The sequence below is a fragment of the Paramormyrops kingsleyae genome, chromosome 21 (genome assembly GCF_048594095.1).
Source record: "Paramormyrops kingsleyae isolate MSU_618 chromosome 21, PKINGS_0.4, whole genome shotgun sequence".
In the NCBI taxonomy this organism is placed as follows: domain Eukaryota; kingdom Metazoa; phylum Chordata; class Actinopteri; order Osteoglossiformes; family Mormyridae; genus Paramormyrops; species Paramormyrops kingsleyae.
Window position 1 is genome coordinate 19,903,370 of NC_132817.1, and position 23,697 is coordinate 19,927,066.

A 23,697-nucleotide genomic window follows, 5' to 3' on the forward strand; every position below is an offset into this window, starting at 1 on the left:
GCTGAATTGCGTTGAATGGGATTAGCACTGTCCTGATTGTGGATCTCCTCACAGAAGACACTAACTCCTGCCCTTTCTGCTTTCTCCAGGAGCTGGAAGACCTGAACAAGTGGGGCCTCAACATTTTCAAAGTATCTGAGTTCTCCAACAACAAGCCACTCACATGCATCATGTACGCCATCTTTCAGGTCAGTGCATTCTTCTGTTACAGTTTCTTTCCTTCCTCTTTTTCTCTATGCACCATATATGTACTTTATCTCGTATATAATGATTTATATAAAAAACATGCAATCTGCCACTATAGTAATTCTAGAAGATGACCGGTATCTAGTTTATGTATTTCTCAGGTAAAGGGACGTTCCACACATCTAATTTGGTTCTCACACCCTGTCACTCAAACACAATGCTATAATTGTTTCCCTTCCCCCAGTAATGATATTTTTACTTTTGCAGGAAAGGGACTTGATGAAGACGTTTAAGATCCCCGTTGACACATTTGTGACCTTCATGATGACGTTAGAAGACCACTACCACTCTGACGTGGCTTACCACAACAGCCTGCATGCGGCCGACGTGGCCCAGTCCACTCACATCCTCCTCTCCACACCTGCTTTAGATGTAAGCACCTTGTCTCCCAACGCACTTTGCCTCAGACGTCCATCACGTCGCTCTTCTAACCTCCACTAGCCTCCAGATTATGCAGAACGTATGACGGAGTTCAGTTTTTCATTTGGATGTTTCACGTCTTTAGTTTCATATTTATTTATTCAAGGTCTGCTAGTCTGGTGCACATTTAGCGCATGTTCTATAAGAAAGGCAATGTTTTTCACTCAGCACTGTCTATCTCTGCATATTTGTCCAGTGGGATAAGTCCAATGGGACGAACTATCCTATTTACTCATATGACTAACCTCCCTCTGCACCTATGGCAACAGGCCGTCTTCACAGACCTGGAAATCCTTGCTGCCATCTTTGCCGCAGCCATCCATGATGTTGACCACCCGGGAGTCTCCAATCAATTTCTAATCAACACTAGTGAGTGTTTCCTCCTTCCCTTGCAATACTGGGAGAGATCAGGCCGAGCTTCATATCTCAGGCATGAGGATTGGCGCCGTTTGTGGTTGGCGTTGGGCATTGTTTACCTAGTATACCTGCTTACCTAGCTGCCCTGTTTATGTGTAGATTCAGAGCTGGCCCTCATGTACAACGACGAGTCGGTCCTGGAGAACCACCACCTGGCTGTGGGGTTCAAGCTGCTACAGGAGGAGCACTGCGACATTTTCCAGAACCTCAACAAGAAGCAGCGGCAGTCACTGCGGAAGATGGTCATTGACATGGTAAGGAGGTCGACTTGCAGATGCAATGAAGCTCACAGTTCACAGTCCATAGAGCTGACAAGCAGGTTTCCTGTACCCCGTCCCTCCAGGTGCTGGCAACTGACATGTCCAAGCACATGAGCTTACTGGCAGACCTGAAAACCATGGTGGAGACTAAGAAGGTAACCAGCTCTGGAGTGCTGCTGCTGGACAACTACACAGACAGGATACAGGTGAGGTTCCACCACCTCAGATGGTACCTAGACAGCCAGCTAAAGGTGTTTGCAAAGTAATTAGTTATGAAGTCATGTCTGGGGTTACCTAACAAGGTACTCTTGTCGTCTGGATGGCAAACAGGTCCTCCGCAACATGGTTCACTGCGCGGACTTGAGCAATCCCACCAAGTCCCTGGAACTGTATCGACAGTGGACAGATCGAATCATGGACGAGTTCTTCCACCAGGGGGACAAGGAGCGGGAACGGGGCATGGAGATCAGCCCCATGTGCGACAAACACACAGCATCTGTGGAGAAATCCCAGGTGAGTGTTACTGGCATAGCCAGAATTTTGTTTAGCTCATGACTAAATCCTTGGAGGAGTGGCCTTCTTGACTTGATAGTTTGGAGTCATCTTCTATTGTGTGATTCGGTTTGACCTTTCTCACAGGTGGGCTTCATCGACTACATCGTACACCCTCTCTGGGAGACCTGGGCAGATCTAGTACACCCAGATGCACAGGATATCTTGGACACGTTGGAAGACAACAGGAACTGGTACCAAAGCATGATCCCTCAGAGTCCATCGCCACCATTTTACGAGCAAGACAAAGGCTCTGGCAATGGAGACAAATTCCAATTCGAGCTGACACTGGAGGAGGAAGACTCAGAGGGCACGGAGCGGGACGAGCAGAGTCAGGGGGAGGACAGCCCAAGCGGGACACGCTCTTCCCCGGTATACTGTGATGACCCAGGGGCTGAGGAGGACCCCCCAGAGCCCACACACATCGAGATCATCACACAAGACGCGTCACCCGTCGACACGTAGCCTCCCTCGCGTGCCCCAACCATGCCGCTACCGTCGACGTTGGCAGATTCAGCCGTGAGGAAGAATCCCACGGTCCTGCTTTTTAGAAGCCTGGGTGTTGACTTTGGCTGGACCGGAGCCGTTTTCTGGGGTCGGGAATGGGCGGTGTCAGTGGAATCATGAAGGATTTCTCGGGAAATTGCTGCAGTCACTTGGAACTGGTTGACAGCCCATGCCATGTGACATTGAGGCGGGAGTAATGAAGGATTAAGACCGATCAGGAACCCTTAGTGGACTCGCATTGTGTTGCTGACACTACTGAGAGATTTTTCACAACGTGTGTCCCTTTTTTGTAATGGGATGTCATGAGGTAGCTTATGAACTACTGATATACATGTATTTGTACCGCACACAGTTTGCTCTTTTCTGTCACGGTTGTCTAAAGACTGTGTGCCTTTTTTACAGTTGTCTTTTTAAGATTTTTTTTTTATTTATTGAACACAGTCAATGTTTAAGGATGTTTTTAACTGAAGGCTCAAGAGCAGAATATTTCGTTTCTCAGTTAAAGAGAGAATACAAGTCTTCCTTATTGCTGATTTTGGGCAATATCTAAGCTAATACACACTGGCTCTCTGGATGGACTTTCAACAAAACATTTATTCCCACAGAAGCTTTCAGGCATATTTGTATAACAGTCATGGGAGATGGAAACAAAGGGGGGGGGGGGGCAAATGGACATGTTTTAACATGAGCACAATGCTTTATTTTATTATATTATTATTATTCTTTTTTTACTGGGACTGATAATTCGTATATGAACACCCAGAAAATTTTGATTTCAATGCAGAAGAGCAGAGTTCTAACGGTGAACATGTGGTATAATTTAGTCTCTATATTCCAACTGTTCAACACATAATTTTATTTTCCTTTAGTCTTTTCCACTTACTTTGCCCCTGGTTATACCAGCTCAAACCCAGATGAATTGGGAATTAAAGACCAAATGGTTAGCAATTTTGGCAGTGTAGACTTTACCCCAAAGTTGAGTAAAAAGGAAGTTTAGAATGCTCTAAATTTCTTCTTTGTCTTTCAATCTGCAGCAGTTTTGCACATTTGACAGTTGTCAGTCAGCCCAAGCAGTAATTATCTTCTGGCAACTGAGGATTTTGAATACAAGGAAATATTTTGGGCTCCTAAGGAAATAATATCTAATTATATAATATGCAACTGTAAAACAAAATATCTAGGCCGCACAGTTTACTCATAACTTGCAACGTGATATTGCAATTAGTTTTTTTTATGATTTACTTTTAGGGTGATTTAATGTTTTTTCGTAGTATCTGTGCAATTAAAACTGAGGCGTAACCAAAAATGCTATTATCTTTGCTTATTCACGGCATGGTGTTTCAGCTTTTTCAATATGGGTTGTTTTTTGGAAAAGAATGCTCAAAGATTGTTCCCTGGGAGAAGCTGAACCCCCACCCCCCTCCCCCCCCCCCCGGGACTGGATTTCACTGAATACTCCTTGAAGCAGAACAGTTCTTTTTGTTGATTTCTCTTCTTTGTGTAGGATGCGGTTGGCAGAATTTTATTTTTCTGAAAACCGTACGCTGAAAGCCGTGTTGTCTTCTGCTCTAAAATGGGTGTGCATCGAGGTGGGCTGAAATGGAACCATTCAAGGAACGTGACTCCCAGAACATTTGTCTCTGTCCATGCGTGTGTGCGTGTGCCTGCCTGTGTGTGTGAGAGAGAGAGAGAGAGAGAGAGAGAGTGCTTGTTTCTTTATGTTTGGAGATGGTGACTTCAGCCACTCCGTCTCTCCTCCTTGCACCTGAGCCTATGTTGGGTCATTTGCTGTTTATAACAGTGTATTTAATACTTTTCCTTGTAAATAAAACAATGTTTCTTGTAAAGTTTATTTTTAATTTATATGCACTAACGTCACCTAAAAAGATGGGGACGGTAACATGTGGAAGACTCTGAGTTAGAGTCTTTTTAATAGTTATATATTTTTATTTTATTTTTTTTTTGTTTGTTTTCTTTTTTTTTTTTTTTTTTTTAATATTGCACAACATTCGAGTGCCCTGAACAGTAGCTAAAAGAGACATACTCAACCCATAGGATGCAAAAGATGTGTAATCCTGCTGACAAATGTACGAACTGGCAAGAAATAGAGGAAAATACAGCTGTGGAATTGGTAGGGCCCATAGGATGATTGTGACGCCTTAGCTTCTAACTCCACAAACAGCTAAGCGTCATGAATTCAGATCGCTGTTCATCTTGAACAAAGCTCATTAGCTCGTTATAGCGTGACGAACATCAATACACAGCTTAGTCCATAACGGGGAAAAAAAATGTAAATTAAATGAAAATATCGGTGGCATGTTTCAATTACTATAAACACCAATGTGAACTGATATGACACACAAGTTGTGATCTCGTCATTCTTGTGCTAATGTGAACTATTTTCTGACCAGATGTGTTAGCAGTTTTAAAAATCAAGTTGTCTGTTTAACATCATAACCTATGTTTAAGCTTTGGGTCCAAATAGTATCCAAATGGTTTTCCAGAATAGCACTATCTGCATGACCAATGGGTTTGTATGTCTGTTGAACACTGCGTTGTTCCAGGTGGTTATTTTAATGTTTTTTCCAAAATGTTTCACACAATGTATGGTATAGTATTGTATATTGTGTTCTACACAATCTTAAATACTTTTTCAACAAAGTTATTAAAAAGAAAGCATGACTATATAGCTGTTCGACGTGACGCGTTTTCTTTTAACCATCTTTTATCGCCTCAGATTAAATTTGGCTGAATTATGTCCTGGGTTTTGGGTTTTGCTTTATTCAGCTTGAAATCGTAGACGATTTCCTGAAAAAAATGGCAGAGTCGCCATGCAAAAGCACTGTGCACTGGTAGCTTGACCATCTTCCAGTGCAACTTTCAACCCTTCACCTAGTTTTTCGTTTATTCGCTCGTGCAACTGGAATGAAAACAGGAAACAGAGATCTCCCCTTAGATCACTTCTTATGAAAATTCTGTGCAGTCAGTCAGGTACTGATACGATCGGATCGCGATGCCCAAATGGGGGCAAGGGTGGGATATGTATACTACCAAATTACGTGTGATGACGAAAGCAGGCATGCGGGCCACTGTAGTGTCGCCACGGGACGTGCCTAATCCGACCAAAAATAAACAGGACCTCTTCCAAGTCCCATTTGAGCGGATGGGTCATGTATGGATAAAAACACTGGTTTCCGTTTCCCAGTAAGAATGGGACACAAGCCAAGAGATATAGCTGGCAAACGAAGAGCCAAGCGGGGACAGCTGGACTGGAATTTTTATTCGCTTCTGCTCCGTTTGGTCCAAATAGCATCCAAACGCTTCGCTGGCTAAATCCGTACTTCTGGCGACCAATCTGATAGGCTGTTTGCTCACCTTCTACCATCCTATCCTGGAGCCCATGCCTGGTACATGTCATCCGAGCCGCGTTGCCTCCAAATGCTTCGACGGTCGATGAAAACCTGAGATCTTTGGTCCTCGTGTTTCTCCCGGGGCTAGAAGTTGTGTAAGAGAAGCTGTTGAAAAAGGACACTTCCCCCCCCCTCTTAGGCACGCAGGTCTGGGATGGAGATTTCAGCCCTGGGTGCATGGCGATGTGGGCCGGCTCTTTTCCGTCCCGGTGGGGAGCTGCGAGTTGCTAAGAGATGGGAAAAGTCTGTTGTTGAAACACGGCGGCTTATGGTGGCAGGGTCACTGACGTCAATGCCACAGTGGGAGGGTGAAATTAAAGCCACCCGCGGAACGTGCATCTGCAAACCATAAACATTTGGATCGGGGTGCCTCCACTTGACTGGCAAGCGTCGTTTGTTAGTGGAGAGCATACAGCGTTCTGAACACCACGTTATGTCGATGCAAATGTATATACACAACCTTTGAGGTTCCCACATGGATCAAATTTGTTTGCCCTTTGCAAATAAAAAAAAAAATACAACCATGAATCACAATAAAAAATTATGTTCCCAAAATTTTATTCTGCAGAAAGAGGAGGTACACTATAAACGGCGCATAGGAAGAGCATGATTCTCTTCAAATGCAACCATAAACCAGTCATGTGACTTCAAGCAGTTCTATTTTTGCTGCTGGCTAATTAGCAGATAAGATTGGGTGTATGTTTTTCACACACAGAGGCGAGATTCAGGCCAAAAAGAGTCCCTTCTGCTCAAAATAGTGTTACTTTGGCGGTGGGTTCAACCGCTAAGAACGATTCTTCCAAGATAAAATATGGCCATATGTTGGAATCTTTCTTGACGGCGGCCATGTTTAATTCAGACACATTTTCTCAAGACCGTATGCGCTTATGGTTGCCTGCCTCTTGCAGTGGAGAAGAGCCAGACGCCTTGCTTGAGGATCTCCCGAGGAAGAGGAAATCTTAGAAAATGAAAGTCTGTGTGTCACCGCCCATGCGAAACTCCACCTGCCGTTTCTCCAGAAAAGGGATAAAATCAGGACATTTCAGATTTTTATCCCAAACTCACCTGTGCAACAGAGCATATGAGCAATCAGTGCATTGTAAGGCTTGAGAGCGTGCATGGTACAGCACAACGTTTCCAAGAGTCATGTGGACTGATCCAAAGCAGCCCAGATTTAGCATTTCTGTAAACAGGATCAGGCATGCTGCTGAATATTCAGTATCCAACACTCCGAAACGCAGAGCTTATACTGCCTGCATTGCCACATGGCAGAAAGACATCGCCCCGCGTCACACGGCTGGTATAATGACACATCATGCTCAAAGTCAACCATGATCGCTTTTGCACATGAAATAACCCCTTTCCCCTCCCTGAAGCTCATCAGTCCCCTATTTTCTGGACCTTGCATCTAACGAGAGCCCCGACCTTGCCTGAAGGGAATACATCGCAATGACAGCTAACTGGCACCGTTTGATATTATCTGTTTCCCTTAAAAGCTGTTTTTTTTTCATCTAATGGACGCATAGCTGTGAAGAAAGGCTGACTGGAACGTGGTTGTTTTTTTTCGCATCGCATTGTTAAGCTTCAAGCAATCTTACAGTATCGTGACGTGGGTAACACTGAGGCGGACTCTGAGGACACGGCGGGGAACGCCTCTACGGGGGCCATTTCGGCGTGAACTCCGCTGAGTCTCTCTCTTCCCCGTGCCTGGACTCTGAAAAGCCCCGTAGCTGGTTTAGCTCTGAGTGACCCTGAACGCTGGGATCATTCGGCGGTGCCGGGACTCCACCGGCTTCTGAACCCAGTGTAGATGGGATCATTCGGTGTTGTCAGTCACACACTGCACGTTTGACAGCATGTGTTAATACAGGTTTGGTGCTGGAACCAAGCAGATAGGCGGCCATTAGCATGGGTACTGGTATCAATGGAAAAAATTGGCAACTGTGGACTGGGGATCCACTGACCCGGCACTAATCGTCACCCACATACTGTATCTCACCAATAACATCCTAAAACAGGTTTCATTCACCTTGTAATGGGATGGAGTGCTTCAGCATAGATAAAGCAAGCAAATTTTCTAGACCTTGTTGATGCCGTACTGCATACGTGATACAAGCTGACTAGACGTGTCAGGCTCAACAAATCAGCCGCATCTAGGTATGTGTGGATGCCCAGCAGGCAATGTACTGTTTCGGAAAATCACCAATCACATCAAAATAACCAAGAAGGAAAGTAGTAAAAGAGGTGCTAATAGGATCAATGCTTTATTTGTTCATTCTGTTCTATTTGCATTTAATTTGGCCACCTGAAGTCATTTACTCTATGATGCAGGCAGGAAGCTGGTTACAGGTACCTATTAGCAAGCTCTCTGTTCTTATTATAGCATTATTAGAAACGTTAGTGATGCTCGTATATTATTAGCTATTACAATGGGTGTTATGGCACATGAGAAAAATCAAAGAATATTTGTTCTGACATATGAATACCTGCGAAAGACTGGCAAATGTATTTGTTTAATCTGTTATTTAGACATTGTCTTAAAATTTGTGAGTTTAGTTGTTGACCTTAAGCGTTTCAGTCACGCTCCTGCAATATTCCAGCTACAATTTAGATAGATGATAATTAGCTGGATTCATGTGTCATAGAAGTAACATTGTTTCATCTGTAACTTGTTAATGTTAGGGCTTGTAAATGCTACAGTAAGTTATAACAGATAACTGTGTATTTGACATTATGGTTATTATACTTATTGTGATTTTCATGCCCGAGTTATTAGTCGGTAGTCTATTGGGTGAGCATACAGGTAACTAGGATAACCTGTATATGACGTATGGTAGCGTTTCCCAATCCAGTTCCCGAGACCCCACAGTCGGCCTATGTTTTTGCTCTCTCCCAGCTGGACTGTCTGTGGGCCCACAAGGATCGGACTGGGAAACACTGATGTAGATCACAGGCGGCACTGATATGATTCTACAGCCTAGAAATAATGGGGCAAAACATCTGACTCCAACAAAAAAAAATATTTAGCGGTTTGTTCCAATCAGTTTATCAGAAGTGTAGCGCTCTCCGGGTTCTGTCGGCGTTCTTCCTGCATACAGCGTTGTTTTTCAGACTGTGGTTAAAGATATTTAGCTGATGTGTTACTGTCCCCATTTGCTCACAGGAACCTGTGATCCTTAAAGTTTCAGGCATCATAAAAGGCTCCCAACTTTGCTATCAAATGTAGCTCCGTAAAGTCTACTTTTGTGCTGTCTGTCTAGTTGATGTCATTGCGTCACACAGGTTTTCTATTATTTTTCTTTTCTTTTTGCCCTTAGAGACTGGGCTGATATTTTTAAGTCATGGGACTTAAGCAAGCACTTCTGACCAATGTTATTTTAACCGGTTATAACTTTCCTCTTTTTCAGGTGGAGGGAATCATCATAACGATATCCTAGCGGTCCATTTGACATGCTCTGCAAGTGAGACATCTATTAAATACATACCAGGAATCACATTGACCAAGTTATATATGTAGATGATAAAACCCAACTGTTGGGATGAGCAGCACGACCAAATTTGAGCGGTAGCCGCATACTTTGCATTCAGTCGAGGAACTGGAGAATGGTGGTTGCCATGACAACCGTGCGAAGGCTGTAGATCTCACTTGAATGCATCTCAAGGGATGTATCTGCTAATACAGGTTTTTTATTTTAGGGGATTGCCATATGTGTTAGCTCACTTATTGGTGCAAGTCTTCTATGAATAAATTGTATGAAATTATTCGGCACACAATGATCCGTATTGTCTGGTGATTGCATTTATTGTTAGTGTCATTCTTTATACTCTTAAAGGCAGAAAAGGGTGGGGCCACCACTGGAAATTTGCACAATTTGTTCGAGTCTTTATTTTTGCCAAACACACAATTTCCAATCGTTGTTCATCTCACTGGGCTTGTCATTATAATTCTCGCACGTAAGTGTTCACAATCGCTAGCAGAGTGCTCTGGCGACCAAATAATGGCCTGCCCCCCCTGGGGTAGTGGTGGCGCTGGCATAGGCCTGGTGGGGATGGTGGGGGCGCACTGGTCACAGTGGTGAGGGATGGGATTCATCCAGAGCCCAAGGCAGGGAGGACAGCGCCGGCAGATGGTCCCGCCGTGCTGGCGGGCCGCCGTGTGACTCACCCTCGAGACGACTGGGAGAGGAAGCCTCCTCATAGGGGACCGTCACCCCGCAGCGTGTCATTTTATTTCATTTCAGGTTTTTTCCTTTTTTGCGTGCGAAGGTGGATGTAGCCTGCAGATGCGCCCATGGGAGTCTCTACCATGCCAAAGTGGGCTGTATGATGCGGGTGGGAAAACCCAAAACCCACAAGCTCCAGCCGGATTCTAACTAACCCACATTTAGGGCGGGCTGGACCATTACGATATTCTCCCGCTCCTGTGATTTTACTGACTTTTGAAAGAAGCGTAACGGATAGCTGTTAACGGATCCGCCATGCCTGGTCTCGTCCAAAGGAAAGTCGCCTCCCGCTGTCAGTTTCAGCTTCGAAACGAGGGGATCCTGTTTTTTCGTCAGCTCCTGTGCTGCCTGCAGACGCCCCCCCACCCCAGCCCCCACGTTGTTAAGGAAGGGTTGGGATCGAGTCGCCGGTTCATCGCACAACCTGACGCGCCCCCCACCCCTTTTGTTTGCGTCTGCCGTCGCTTCCGGCTGACATTGTTGCCTTTAATCAAGGAGCTTGTCAGCGCCGCCCCCCCCCCCCCCCCCCGCACACACTGACAGAGTGTGTGTGTGTGTGTGGGGGGGGGGCGCAGAAAATCATCAAACACTGACTGGCTTATTTTCCACAGCTTTATCTGATTCTTACAGGGTTTCATCTCGGAGGCCGATCTCAACCCCTCCCGGGTGGGACTTGGCCGGTGTCCCACGGAAGAGGCCCATGAGCGACGAGCTGCATACGGACTCTGCCTGCCTCACGTCCGCGCAGAGAGTGCGTCATGCGTCCCCCCCCCCGGCCTCATCTTTACTGCCTGAAGTCAGGTGGGAATTTGTTAAAAATGTGTACTTCCCCTTTAAGCAGACTCACTTCTTGCTATGTTAAGATGTGATACACAACACATTCCCAAAAAAAACCTTTTGTTGCGCGGGAGGGGGACTTGTGTGAAGCACCATAGGTGTGAATCTTCTAGCAAAGACTATGGAATTGGGGGGGGGGGGGGGGGCACCCAGGTAACTTTTGATGCGTCGTTAGAATGCAGCGATTAACAATCGTGAAAAAAATACCTACAAACAATTTAATGCGAGCTAATAAATCTTCATTGAAAAAATTGCATTGTTTATTTAAAAAAAAGGTTTTCAAAAGCAAACAGTGCACAAAACTGGACATAGAATTTTCTGGTAAAGCAGATTATGGCCATTTGAGTTCTCCCTGCTATCACAGTGGTGAGCAATGCCCTTCCTCTTCAGGATATGAAACTCTAGCGGCCATGGGCATAAAGTTCAGATATCCCCTGGCCAGGCCAGAGAGGACAGCTGATTCCACCGAGTTCTGCAACGTGGCTATAGCAAACGTCATGGTTTATAAAAGCAAATGTGCAGGTGACAATGAAACGTGTGATTTCTCTGCGAAGCTTTCTGCTTAAAGAAAATATGCGCCGTTTGACAGGATGCTGCAATCCGCCCAGCATGTACCAGCATGACCTTTAACTGGTGACGTTGGAAACCAGTTGGCACAATACCTCTGGCAGGAAACAGCCATCCTTTGAGGAGAGAAGAGTTGGGTGACTCGCTTACTCGCTGACCCCTAGAGACCGTTGCTGATATGATTTCTTTGCCGAAATATCTGTACCACCTAACCCTTTTCTCAATGTGAGTGGCTAAACATCTGCCGATATCCTCTGCATTTCCTTCACCGTAACAAACAATATGATTTAGAACCATCGTCCCCAAGGAAAGTAAAAAATCTGGTTCCCAACTCCAGCAAAATTCTGATTAAATTATATAACCTCAAAATGTTGAAATTCTCTGAAAGATTCAATTTTTTCCCCCCAGTTATTTACATAGGAATTTATTTTCACGGATCAGTCACATTCTCTGGAAGTTGAGGGCGGGGGGCGCTTTGCTATGTCGTGGGGTCTGTGTGGGGGGGCTCATGGGCACGCTTTGACCAAGGTCCCGGAACATGTGAGCATGACGACCTGATGAAATTATGAATGAACCCCCCCCAACCCTGCGGCCCTATGGGATGGGGTTCTGTCAGAATCCCTGCCGTCTTTCGCCGACGATAACTCCCCCATTTAATCCTCCTGTCTTTTTTAAGGAGCACTTGTATTTTCTTTTCCACCAGGGGTGATAAAAACGACGCTGCTGGATGGGAGGGGGGGGTGGTTCGTCTCGTGTGTGGGAGAAGCGGGGATTTCTGGTGAGCGGAAGCGAACAATAATGATTCCTCCGGTTTCTAAATGAGTGCGAGGTGGCAATAAATGACTGGAGAGAGATGCACTTTAAATTTATTCCACAGAGAGAATTGGCATAGCGACACAGCGGAGGTGCGGTTTTATTAACAGTCCTTAATCCTAATCCCCCCCCCCCCTCCCGCCAAGCCATCCTCCTTGTCATACGTGGGAAGATGCCTTAGGGGCATTAGAACATTCCGGTTTACCTGGCATCGATGTGTCAGTGGATCACGTGGGCGTGTCCTATATTTGTACCTGCTCAGTGCCGAGAAAAGCTCCGAAATGCTACCTACTACCTAGCATCCAAAAATTAAATGAAAAAAAGTGCGCTCTTCACTATAAGGAGTGAAGATCAAGAGTGCTTTGGTCCACCTTAAGCCTGCAAGATATAATTACTGGACCCAGTATATATTTCTTTTTACGTATATGAGGACTCACATAGCCATAAATGAACGCATGTCAGATGGTGAAAATGTTGAAGAGGTGATACCATTTTTTTTTTTTTTTACATGAATAAATATTTTCATCGTGAGAATGTGGGAATAAGGCTGCTGAGATGCGTCAGAGCGAGGCATCTGTAAACAACACTCAGGCCTGGGAGTTATTTCCGTCGACGACAGGGACCTCTTTCCATTTGGGTTAGGGGCGGCGGCCCTATATGTGAAGAGAAACCATGCCGAACCACCTCCGCGGAGATGGACGACCCCGGGAATTCACCTGCTATACTCCTGAGTGTGGGAAGTCCACTATGAGATAAGGAGCCATTAGTCTGCGTTTCGGCCACAGAGTGGACTTCGGTCGCCGCCTCGCTGGCTGTCAACGGGCCGATTTTAACGAGGAGGCCCTCTTCCACCAGACCGCCGCCCTTTTTTCCGCGCCTTTCCGGCCCGGCTCGCGCACGTACGCCAGCGAGGGGACCGCGGGGCACTCCGCACGTTGCATGCTAACGAGCGCCAGCTCCCCCGGGTCTGATGAGGGGTGCCGATTGTGCTGTTTTGTTGTGACTGACTCGGCCTGAAAGAAAACAAAATTCCTCCCCTGCGATGGAAATGATAAGCTACCACTGCCAGCACTGGGCCTACGTGCAGTTTGGAGGCTCCTCTTCATGGCCCGATGACCGTCTAAGGCCGTGTTTACACATCTAGCCCATTCAGGAGCTTTTTACAGTGAACGGCGCCTCCCTCTGACCGGGCCTGACCATGCCGGCTTACCTCACCATGTCTGCCAGTCCGCCCGTGCCTTTCACCACGAGGAGCTGCAGCCTGAGTGATGTCAGGCGCTCGCGGCTGTTAGCGCCAGCGTGAAAGAACGATGTTCCTCGGCGCGAGGCTAAAATTAGCCTCATTAGCGACGGTCCCGGCGACGTGGGGGCGGGGGGAGGCTGACAATAACGATCTCTGGGTAGGATTAACTGGGTCACGAAGGGCGTGTTTCAGCGAGTTATACATCTACATTTGAGGGTCCATTTGGCTGCTGTAGTAATACTTAATCATTTTCATATTCCGCCCACTGCAAACGTTCATACAAGCACGATGGTGTACGTCTATTAGCATGGGCTGATCTAAAAAATAAATAGATAGATAGAACATTGGGGTAATGGTAAGAGGCTGCAACTTGCACCCAACAGTATCAAAACACAGGCCTCTTCCCACTCGTGTTGCCCTAAACCTTCATTTCACGATATACTTCTGCTTTTATAACAGAAAAAAAACATTTACAATAATCATTTTATAGATTCCCCAGTGACTGATCAGGATAAGCGGTTAGAAAAATAATATACACTATAGCACCATGAGCCAGAGGAAGATAAATGATCAGAAGATGGATGGGTCGATACATTGTATAGTTTTCCAGAATTTTTTTCAAATACCAACATTTTTATTTTGCCCATTTTAAAATAGGAACATTTATAAAAATTATTTATTTCAGGCACCTTCCCCAAGGATATGAGACTCGAGAATCCCTGAATACAAAATCCTTCTTGATAACTTTGTCACATCAATCCTACCGTTACGGTTTTGTCTTCCTAACATCGCGATGTATTATGTATCGCCAATTAAAAACGCGAAATCTCACAGTAACTCACATGCGCCCTCTAGCGGATGCCAGGAAATATTATAAGGAAGCACTATTACGCGCGCCAAGTTTGTTCCTCGTCGTAAATTTTTATATCATTTATCGCGAACAAAACACTGTGTATAATAATAAAAGTAAAAACTTTGCGAATTAGGAATGAAATTCAAGGATATTATGGAGAGAGACTGGATGTCGTAGGTCGAAAGGCTTGCGATGCTGGTTTTGAGCTTTTTACGCTTTTTTGGCCGTAAACCAACGATTCGGTGCAAATTATAAATGTAAAAACGACCTGGCACATTTTGGTATGATTATTAAAGTGTAAAGTTTCATAAGGCATGTTGTTTCCTGATATAACAATAAAATGAGGAAAAACTAAATGAAGTAAAACGCGTATGTAATCAACAACCATTTTGGTTATCTGGTCATATTTGAGATTAAATGCTACCAACGTAAAAATATAGGAAGGATTCACGCCAGAAAAGTCTGCCAACCGGGCGTGAACTACATGGCAAATTCTGACGGACATTGATGCAATTTTTTTTTTTACCACGGCCTTAATTGGTATTTAAAAACGTAGTCTACATAGATTTTTTTTCTCAATCAAAATATTTTGCCACGGACTCGTTAGTTTCGTGTACGGACGGGTTGACGATCCCTGCTGCCAACTTAAATTTGTTGGAGTCATATACACAAAATTGACAAAAGTATTGGGACACCTGGCATTACACCTACAGGAACCTTTATGACGTCCCATTCTACATCCATAGGCATCAATATAGAGTTGGTCCCCCCATTCCAGCCACTCATCTAGGAAGGCTTTCTACAAGATTTTGGAGTGTGTCTGTGGGATCCTTTGCCCATTCATCCAGAAGAGCATTGGTGAGGTCAGGCACTGATGTTGGACGTGAAGGTCTGCATGGCTGGAGATCTCCATTCTATTTCATCCCAATGGCGTTTGATGGGCCTTCCCCAAATTGTTCCAGCGAAGTTGGAAAGCAAAAAAGCAAAGCATGACCACTCAATAGATAGGATGCAGTTAAAAAAACACCCTGATCAACTTTGATTTCATCGGCAACATGACATTTGATTTTATGGTGAGTTTTGTTAAGCATTTTTTATCATTAAGTGGTCTATAAGGGGCCCAAAGTATATTCCGGCAGGGGAAGAAAAATTACTGCAATCTGACTGTTTTCCTGTTGCAATGTATGAGTTTCGTATCATTTTATTATTGTTTGAGGTGTTACTCCTCAGTGGCCGGGGGCCTGTACTACGAAGCGGGGTTACTGGCTTATCTGGGCAACTAGTCGGTTTTAAGGTAGTCTGGGCAAAATGTAAGTGAACGAATATCGAGTGCATTTAAACTGTGGTACTTTAAATCCGACAAGTTACCCCGATAAACCAGTAACCCCGCTTCGTAATACAGGCCACTGGTCTGTGCAGTATTTGTTTACTTTTTATATAGGCTTAAACCCAACTACTCTATTCTGGTTCTGTTTCATCGCTCTGTCGTTAAATTTTGCACAAATTCTACCTTTTCGGAAACTGAAACTCCCGCAAGGAAGCGGTGCAATGTATTTTAAGATGTGTCTGTTACGTAAAAAAACTGATCATGTAAAATCATAATAAAAGACGTGGTGGTTTTTTGTTGTTGACATTTTGCACAAGGGGGCGACATTGCATAAGGATATAAAGCACATGTAGGGAACACAGAAAGTGCGCCGCAGTCGAGACAAAAATTGAGTTTCGTCACAGTAATGACTGTTTGTAAACATTATTTGTGTTTTGGCGAGGACTGTATGAATCGGTCAAGGAGCAGCAGACAGACAGGACGCATGCAGACTGTCCGAACTCCCTGCACGACCAGTTGTGGATGTATTTAACCTGGATTGTTATGGTAAAATGTCCAGCTGCTTAAATGTGTTAAACGTAATTATATTTGGCTAAAAGTGTCAGGCAACAACTAAATATTTCACTGTATGTCTTATAGTAAAGAGCGTATTTGTTTTTAATTTATGGACATGAATATCCATTATTTATGTTGTTTAAATGTTTTCTCCGTTTTCGACATGACCAAGCAAACATGCGTTTTAAAGACACGACGTTTATAATGAAGTTTCCTTAGAAAGCTTCACTGCATTGATGGTACCCTATAAACCACCGGCGATTTACTGCGGTTTGATTCTGACCTCTGCTGCTGAATGAATCTTCATTTTTTATTATCGAAATTACTTGCTTATTTTCTATTAGTCTGCTTTGGAGGCTCACACCAACTCTAGCAAGCCTGTATAATTACATTATGTAAGGCAGGCAGCCCGTTATTTATTGCTGTTACTTGGGCAGTAAGCCAGCCGTCGCCTGGAACCAAGGGAAGGGTATCGTTGTCCGGGGAATCCTATTAAGTGAGCGCCAGCAGTGATCTGGGCATTCTGGGGGCCAGAAAGGTGGGCTTTAGATGGGGCAGGACTCAGCTGTGAGAGTCAGCCTAATGTGTCACCTAATGGATCTGCTGAAAAACAGCACCACCACCCCCCCCCACCACCAACAGCATTGTTTCCTGCCGTCAGTCCCCAGTGATTTTATTCCTTCCGATACTGCGGGGGGCGGTAATGAAAGATGGTATGATGAGCAACAAAAATAGTAAAATTGTTTTCCTGTAAACAAACGTAGTATTACATGGGTATCTTTATTTGTGATGACATTTCCTCAAAATTTAAAAATCACCCCCCCCCCCTCCTCCCACACACAGACACAGATTCATATTAACATTTGATTGAGGGGCTAGTGGCAAAGATATTGATTATCTTACCGTCTTTTGGACACTGCAAATATGAAAAGCGGCTTGTTTCAGAAGTCACAGCACATCCAGAAAATGTGGATGTTGTTCTGAGACCGTGCAGTGCCAATGATTTATGTTGCTGGAGTTGGACATACTGTAAGGAAGAAGCCTTTGTCTGGAGGTCTGTACCTCATAGGTAATTAACAGAAATGAATGGGGTAACACTCCAGCCCTGCTGTCCTTTCCAATTGGCTTGTATCTTCAGGGCTTCTACTGTTACTTACAATAGCAGTAAAATGATTTCTCAGTCTAACTCTGCTTTGGGACCTGAAACACCCCAAGTTTAGTGTCAGTCTGGAGAGTGCATATATATCCCACACAATGACTGGTAAAACCTTTAAAATACAGAACAGTTCTTCCCATGAGTGTTGCAATGCTTTGTTCTGGTGTGTTTTTCTCAAGATTGGGCCTGTCTTTATTAATAATTTAACTTTTAATTATGGGTAAAAGGTGCAGGTTATTTAACTAGTGGAAGTATGTAATGGATTTGTTTAAAAAAAAAAAAAAAAAAACACTAAAAGGTTTAGAAAGACAAATATGGTTGGTCTTCCAGATGAAAGGAGCACTCTTTTTGGTGCCCTACTTTGTTCCTACGATACTTTCCTTTGAAAAGGTCTAGTTTTAACCTTTACTGCTCTGAGTCTTTTAAAGGGGATGTTTCGCTCTCTTTTTTTATCAGCCATCAAAGAGTTTCGAACTGACATTACAGGTCAAAAACACATGGGCTCTTTTTCTTACTGTTCTCAAAATCATTCTGAGGAGGGGGTATGGATTTTCCATTGCATACATATGTGGGCTCATCCACTGACAGCTGGGCACACCATTTAGAGTTTACTTTGTTTTTTATAATATGATATTTAAAATGTTAGTTTCCATTACATTAATTAAATTGAATGAATTGTTTTGTCTTGGGAATTATTAGAATTATGTATTAATAATAATATTCAGAGCTTCCTCTGTTTGTCTGTTGACTGGCGTTATGTTAACTTGCACCTATAATTCTGTGTGAGTTTCGCATCACTCGTGCGAACGTAAAGGCTAAACAGCTATAATTGACCAATTTCTTTTCCATGTTTCCATGTTTGTAGGAGGATGCATTTTAGGTAGGACACCACATTGATGGCTGTAATATTGTTGTGGTCACTGTATTGTAAATATCCAAGCCTGTTTAAGAAAATGTGCAGTAATGAGTTTCACTCAGACTCACCCATCAGCCACTTTCAGTATCCGCCACTGGTTTGAGTTATATTTTGTTACAGTAACAGATGTTACACATTAAAACTTTATGGATCGGTGGAGTTCAGGTGTGATGTGGAAATGATTTTCCAGGCGCAAATCATGAATAAGTCCAAGAAGAAAACTAGTGGAAAAGGATAAATGTCCTGAGGCTTTGCTCAGATGCCAAACTTTGCTCTCACCTGTGTGTCTTAAAAGGAGAGGTAAGGATGGCGATGCTGCACCTACCACACGACAAACCACCTCAGGGATGAGAACCTGAGGGCAGCCATGTGGCCGGTGATACTTCAGCACCACACCAGTCCAAATGGACCAGAGTGAGGTTTATTCCGGTGGCTGGAGTGCCAATCCTGCCACCAACCCCCAAGTTATTCCCTGTAATATGGAGGACGTCCTTATAGGGCTGGATGTAGATTAACGTCATACCCAGGCTAAAGCAACTGCAGGTTAAGGGCTTTGTTCAAGGTCCCAATGGAGTAGACGGGATTCGAACCAGCAACCAGCAAAAATGAGCATGATGGGATATTCGCAAACTAAAGCTTTGCGATGTACCTGTACTCAAATATGTATAAATGACAAATAAAGCATCATTTTATTTCATTTGAAGATCCAGCCAGATTCTGGAGCATCTGAGATTGAACTTCTGGAACATCACTCCTAACAGGATGTACTTCATCTACAGAGAAACAGTGTTACAGAGAAAGGTAACCACTTAAACAATCCGTGGTCTATCGTAAACGGCTTCCTGAGACACCCCTAAACACCGTTAATCTGTCTTTATATTATTAATGATTGGAGCAAATTGACAATCTATGAAGTCTATTACCTGCAGAATAAGGTGTCTTACTGTAACTGAGTGGCCGTGCTTAACTACGTGGGCAGTTAATGTATCTCCCGGCGTTAAATGGCAATATATGAGCAACCCCCCCCCCTGAGGTGGACTTCCCACGCTTTTTTGGCTGTTCTTTGGGGGGGGGGGTCTGTATATTAATTTTTAGAAGATAGAGGAGAAGGGGTGCAATTATGCTTCCCGACTGGTGTATTGACGTTAGTGACGGGGGGGGGGGGATAGTAATTCATGGCTGGTGGTTTGTGAACCTTCACCCTTTTTTGCTCTGTCCCCTGCCACCACGTCTCTCACCCCCACCCCAGCCCCCCAGTGCTTTTCCCTGGGGGGGGAGGGGGGGCGGAGACCCTTATTTCCTCCCTGTGGTCCAGGTGTGGTGTGGCTGCCTTTCTCTTCAGGCTCGGGGGGGCCGTATGTGAAGGGGGGCAGGTTCACCCTTATGCTTAGCTGTTCAGGGTGGGGGTGCTGAAATCCTGTCCCCCTCAGAATCCTCCGAAGATCTTTAGCGGTTTGGCTAATGTGGCCCCACGCCTCCCCCACCCCCCCAGCAGCACTACTCATCTCCCCAGCAAGATGCTGCGCAGCGGACAGGCAGCTCGTGCCGGGGGGGGGGGGGGGGTCACATGATCTGTGAAAATCAAGGGGGGAAGCATGGATGCCTCAGTGTGCGTGCGATAGTGTGTGTGTGTGTGTGTGTGTGTGTGTGTGTGTGTGTGTGTGTGTGTGTGTGCGGGATTGGTGGTGGTGGGGGGGGGGGCACTCGTCTGGTATCCTCCTGGGGCGTGTTGTTAGGAGATACGGACTAAAAGCCATGTGACACAGAGGAGAGCTCCCGGGATTGGCTTAGCTGGGCTGTGACATAAGCAAGCCTGCCTCTCCCTCCCTCCCTCCCTCTCTCTCTCTCTCTGTCGCTCTCCCTCTGTCACACACACGCTCTCTCCCCATCCCCTAACATGCTTTTTTTTCTCTGTCAGCATCCTCCGGTGATGGAGTAGGCTCCGGCTGCAGCATCCACGGCCTAAACATCCCCCCCCATCTGCAGCGCTGTGTCCCATCGCCAGCATCCGGAGGCTGGGACCCGCGGGCCGGGAGGCTGCATGCCGGGTTCTTCTCAGATCACACCTAGCTGCCTGCTCCGTTCTTCTCCTCCTCCTTCTTTTCAAGCATCCTTCTAAGCAGGGCTGCCTGCCTGCTCCCCCTGCTATTGTTCCCAGCCCCTTGGAGATTAAGGAATGAAAATCTGCAATCATGATGGAAGGTAAGCCTCTACCTAACCGCCCTCTCCAGCCGTACGTGAGCCGCAGCCGTCTCTAGCCAGAGGGTCCCCGCGATTTGCCTGTCATTGTCCGGAACCTTCCGCACTCTTAAAATGTCACTTAAAGTGATAGCACAATGGCGGAGCTAATTTGTTCTCTTTTCATGCCCCCTTCTCTCTCTCACCCCGCCCCCCCCCCACACCATTGTGGGGGGGATTATTGGGATTTGTCTGGCCGTTAGCTGGACGCCCCGGCCGCAGACGGTGCGGCTGTGCTTTTGTACTCGGGCTGTGCACTGGATTCTGAAGCCATTTTTTTTCTAGGGTTTCCTTGGCGCGTCCGGCAAACAGCCCCCGTGAAAACGCTTGGAATGTCATTTAAGCTGTGACCCCCCCCCCCCCCCCCATCCCCCCTGTGACTTCACAAACCTATAAATGAAATGGCCTCCCTTTTGAGCCACTCATCATTATTATTCAAATCTGAAATTTGTCCTTTCGCTCTAGTGTCCCCATTGGCGATTTAAAGCATTATTATTGTTTTTTATTTTTTTGGTATTTCAATCTTTACATCGTTTTGGCCTTTGCTGTTTTCTCGGCTCGGCAGGGAGGTGTTCAATCTAGACTGTGGTTAAGAGCTCTGTGTTACTGCTGTCATCGGTGCCTTAGCTCTGGGCCAATATGCCAAGCATAAGCAGTGCATTGTAGTTACTGTAGTTGCATAAATAATGCAGTGTTTGGTTATTTATTTATTTGTAGGATTTTATAACACAGTACTCTAAGAAAATGCAGATTTTTTCCCCCTGATTTCTTATTGGTAGAGCGATAGCCACAAACACTTGTCTCTAATGCTTTTGTTCAACATGTTATGTGTATTATTTTTTTTTGCGTCCTGTGCTTATATTACCGTGCAGAATTATGCAGAGATCTGAAATCAGTGCTTCACTGCTGACACCTGGGCATTGTCCTTTGGCTCAGGGTAGGAATACGTCGTTCTGACTTTGTGCAAATGCTTGCTTGGTGTTTGGTGAGCGTTACTAGCAAAGCAACAGTGAGCACGAGATCCGCTGATGTTAATGGTGATGCCTGATGACGGCCCCCACACCATGGGGAGACCATGGGGGGAAAAATTTATGGTGTTTTTGGTGGGTACAGGTAGGCCGGCTTCACATCCCCCCCCCCCCCCCCAGCTTTTACTGGCAACAGCCCCCACCCGACTTAAAAACGAAGTCTGCGACCTCCAAGACATTGCAGCACAGTGACTGCACAGTGACTGTGAGGTGGAAGGGCAGGACTGAGGATTTAAGATGCCCTGCTGTAATTACATGGAGTGCCCTAGGGGGCGGCTCCAAATTCTCATAATAATGTCGATATACTAAGTGGCTCCTGAATGTTATATCACAGTGTTGTGTTGTGTTTCATTGGTCTGTGTTCATGTACATAGGACTTTCTCCTGGTGTGATGGACTTGAGTAGCATGAGGATAGGAGGTACAAATAAGAACTTTGGGTCCAGGATTGGGCAATAACACAGTATGGAGGAATCCTAATATGTCCATTTTTGCATCAGCACAAGGGGAATTCTGGGATACGGAACGGAAGACTTAGGATTCCAATGGACTACGTTGGTCTTTAGGCCGTATTCTGGGATGGTCAGTAAGTATAGTTCCCAGACTTATATGCTGAGTAATAGGGTACAGATGACGCAAATGGACCCCCATGTCATATTAAGCTGTAGTACAATAGCGAGCCTCGCTAATACCAGTCCGGGCCCCAACTGAAGCCTGCTGTCTGGTAGGCAGCTGGTCTCGGGTCCAACGGCTCACGGCTTGGGGCTCCTCTAATGGAGGCGCTTGCATCTCGGGGAAGCCGGCGGGGACCTGGAACACAGCGCACTAGGCCCTGCCATGTTGGTTTAGCATGTAGCCCCAAGTTACGCCAGCCCAGCTCGCACCTTCTGTCACTTAGAACTTGTTCATTTTTAAATATTTGTTTCCTTAAATCTTTCACTGCACGTTACACCTCCAGCTATAACAAACTGTGCGTCAATAAGTAAATACGGACTTGCGCAAAAAATATCCAAGATTAATAGTCAGAGGTGGAAATTTCAGGTTCAGAAAGTAAAAATCCAGACTGCAATTTAGTTTCAACCAACCAATTGAGCATAATGAGTCACAGAGTACTCAACTTGTTGGTTGGAACAAAATCACGGTCTGGATTTTTACTTTCTGGCTGTGAAATTTCCATCTCTGTGCATAGTTATATAAAATTTAATGTGCCTGTATGAATATACCGTGTTTTACCTTACTGTTAGCCTCCATGTCAGTGGTAATAAGTGGTAGCAGAAGGCAAAGCACTGTAGTACAACTGAGTGGTCCAAGTATTTAAAAGTGGGCTTGCATGCTTTGGTGCACATGAAGGGCTAGTTCCGTATACCTTTTGGGTTCCTTTGTGTTTTTTGTAAATCCTGCCTATTGTTGGTTAGTTGCTTGCATTTTCTGTTTACTGTGCTGGAGATCTTTGACATTGTGGAGTATGGCGGGCGGATTGCATGGTTGTGCCTGCGACCCTTAATGTTTCCATCTCTGATCTAACAGATGTGTCCATCACTTCTGCTTTTCTTGTGATTTCTCAGTGACTTCAGCCCATGCTTTGACTTTTGACTTGACTTCTCGAGCAATGAGTGAGGACTCGCCTCCGATTGGCTGGACTCAGATGAGGAGAGTTCGGGGGTCGTTTCAGCGTAATTGTCTTGGGCGGTGCATTCCAAGTTGAGGGGTGAGGTCAAACCTGCATATTCGGGGTTATAGACCATAATCCTCAGCTACAGACCTGTAGACTATGATGATTACTGGACTTCCAAGCAGGATGTAATGTACGTCGATGGAACTGCACCTTATGAGTGGTGTCACCTGACCTCCGTGAAACACAATACCTTAGGCAAGAACTTTCCAAAACTTCACTTCACTGAAGCACTGAAGTTACCAGAGGTGTGACTTTGCCTGTAGATGTAGTACAAAGACTCCACAGACCCATGTTTTGTGAAAAAGGTGACATGTGACTTTGGGTAGAACTATCATTGTTTTCTAACCCTTATCTGCAGTGTGGTTTATCTTCGGACCTTTTCTGTATGCAGGAATGCTTAGAGTCCAATAACAAACCCTTTGTTTAAAGCGAACCACGTGTTGGTTTTTACTGTAT

At 45.2% G+C, this 23,697-nt stretch overlaps 2 protein-coding genes and 1 long non-coding RNA gene across 10 annotated transcripts in view; 2 read left to right on the forward strand and 1 right to left on the reverse strand.

The window, feature by feature from the left end:
- The window catches only part of LOC111841022 (3',5'-cyclic-AMP phosphodiesterase 4B-like), an 87,479-nt gene extending 82,390 nt beyond the window's left edge, over positions 1 to 5,089 (forward strand). For all 8 annotated transcript variants that reach the window (XM_023806444.2, XM_023806446.2, XM_023806445.2 and 5 more), the window contains 7 exons: positions 90 to 188; positions 454 to 618; positions 936 to 1,035; positions 1,183 to 1,337; positions 1,427 to 1,549; positions 1,674 to 1,856; positions 1,983 to 5,089. In XM_023806444.2, coding sequence (XP_023662212.1) covers positions 90 to 188; positions 454 to 618; positions 936 to 1,035; positions 1,183 to 1,337; positions 1,427 to 1,549; positions 1,674 to 1,856; positions 1,983 to 2,360 — 1,203 coding nt within the window. In that variant the 3' untranslated portion in view covers positions 2,361 to 5,089. The remainder of the gene's footprint in view (positions 1 to 89; positions 189 to 453; positions 619 to 935; positions 1,036 to 1,182; positions 1,338 to 1,426; positions 1,550 to 1,673; positions 1,857 to 1,982) is intronic.
- A 1,251-nt stretch (positions 5,090 to 6,340) lies between these two features.
- LOC140581447 (uncharacterized) lies at positions 6,341 to 13,614 on the reverse strand. Its single transcript, XR_011984512.1, has 2 exons — positions 13,463 to 13,614; positions 6,341 to 6,751 (listed from the first exon to the last, which is right to left on the reverse strand). It is a non-coding gene; the product is annotated as an uncharacterized lncRNA (long non-coding RNA).
- Positions 13,615 to 20,173: 6,559 nt separating this feature from the next.
- Positions 20,174 to 23,697, forward strand: part of LOC111841066 (SH3-containing GRB2-like protein 3-interacting protein 1) — a 48,743-nt gene continuing 45,219 nt past the window's right edge. Inside the window, exon 1 of the mRNA XM_023806565.2 lies at positions 20,174 to 20,504. Coding sequence (XP_023662333.1) covers positions 20,495 to 20,504 — 10 coding nt within the window. The 5' untranslated portion in view covers positions 20,174 to 20,494. The remainder of the gene's footprint in view (positions 20,505 to 23,697) is intronic.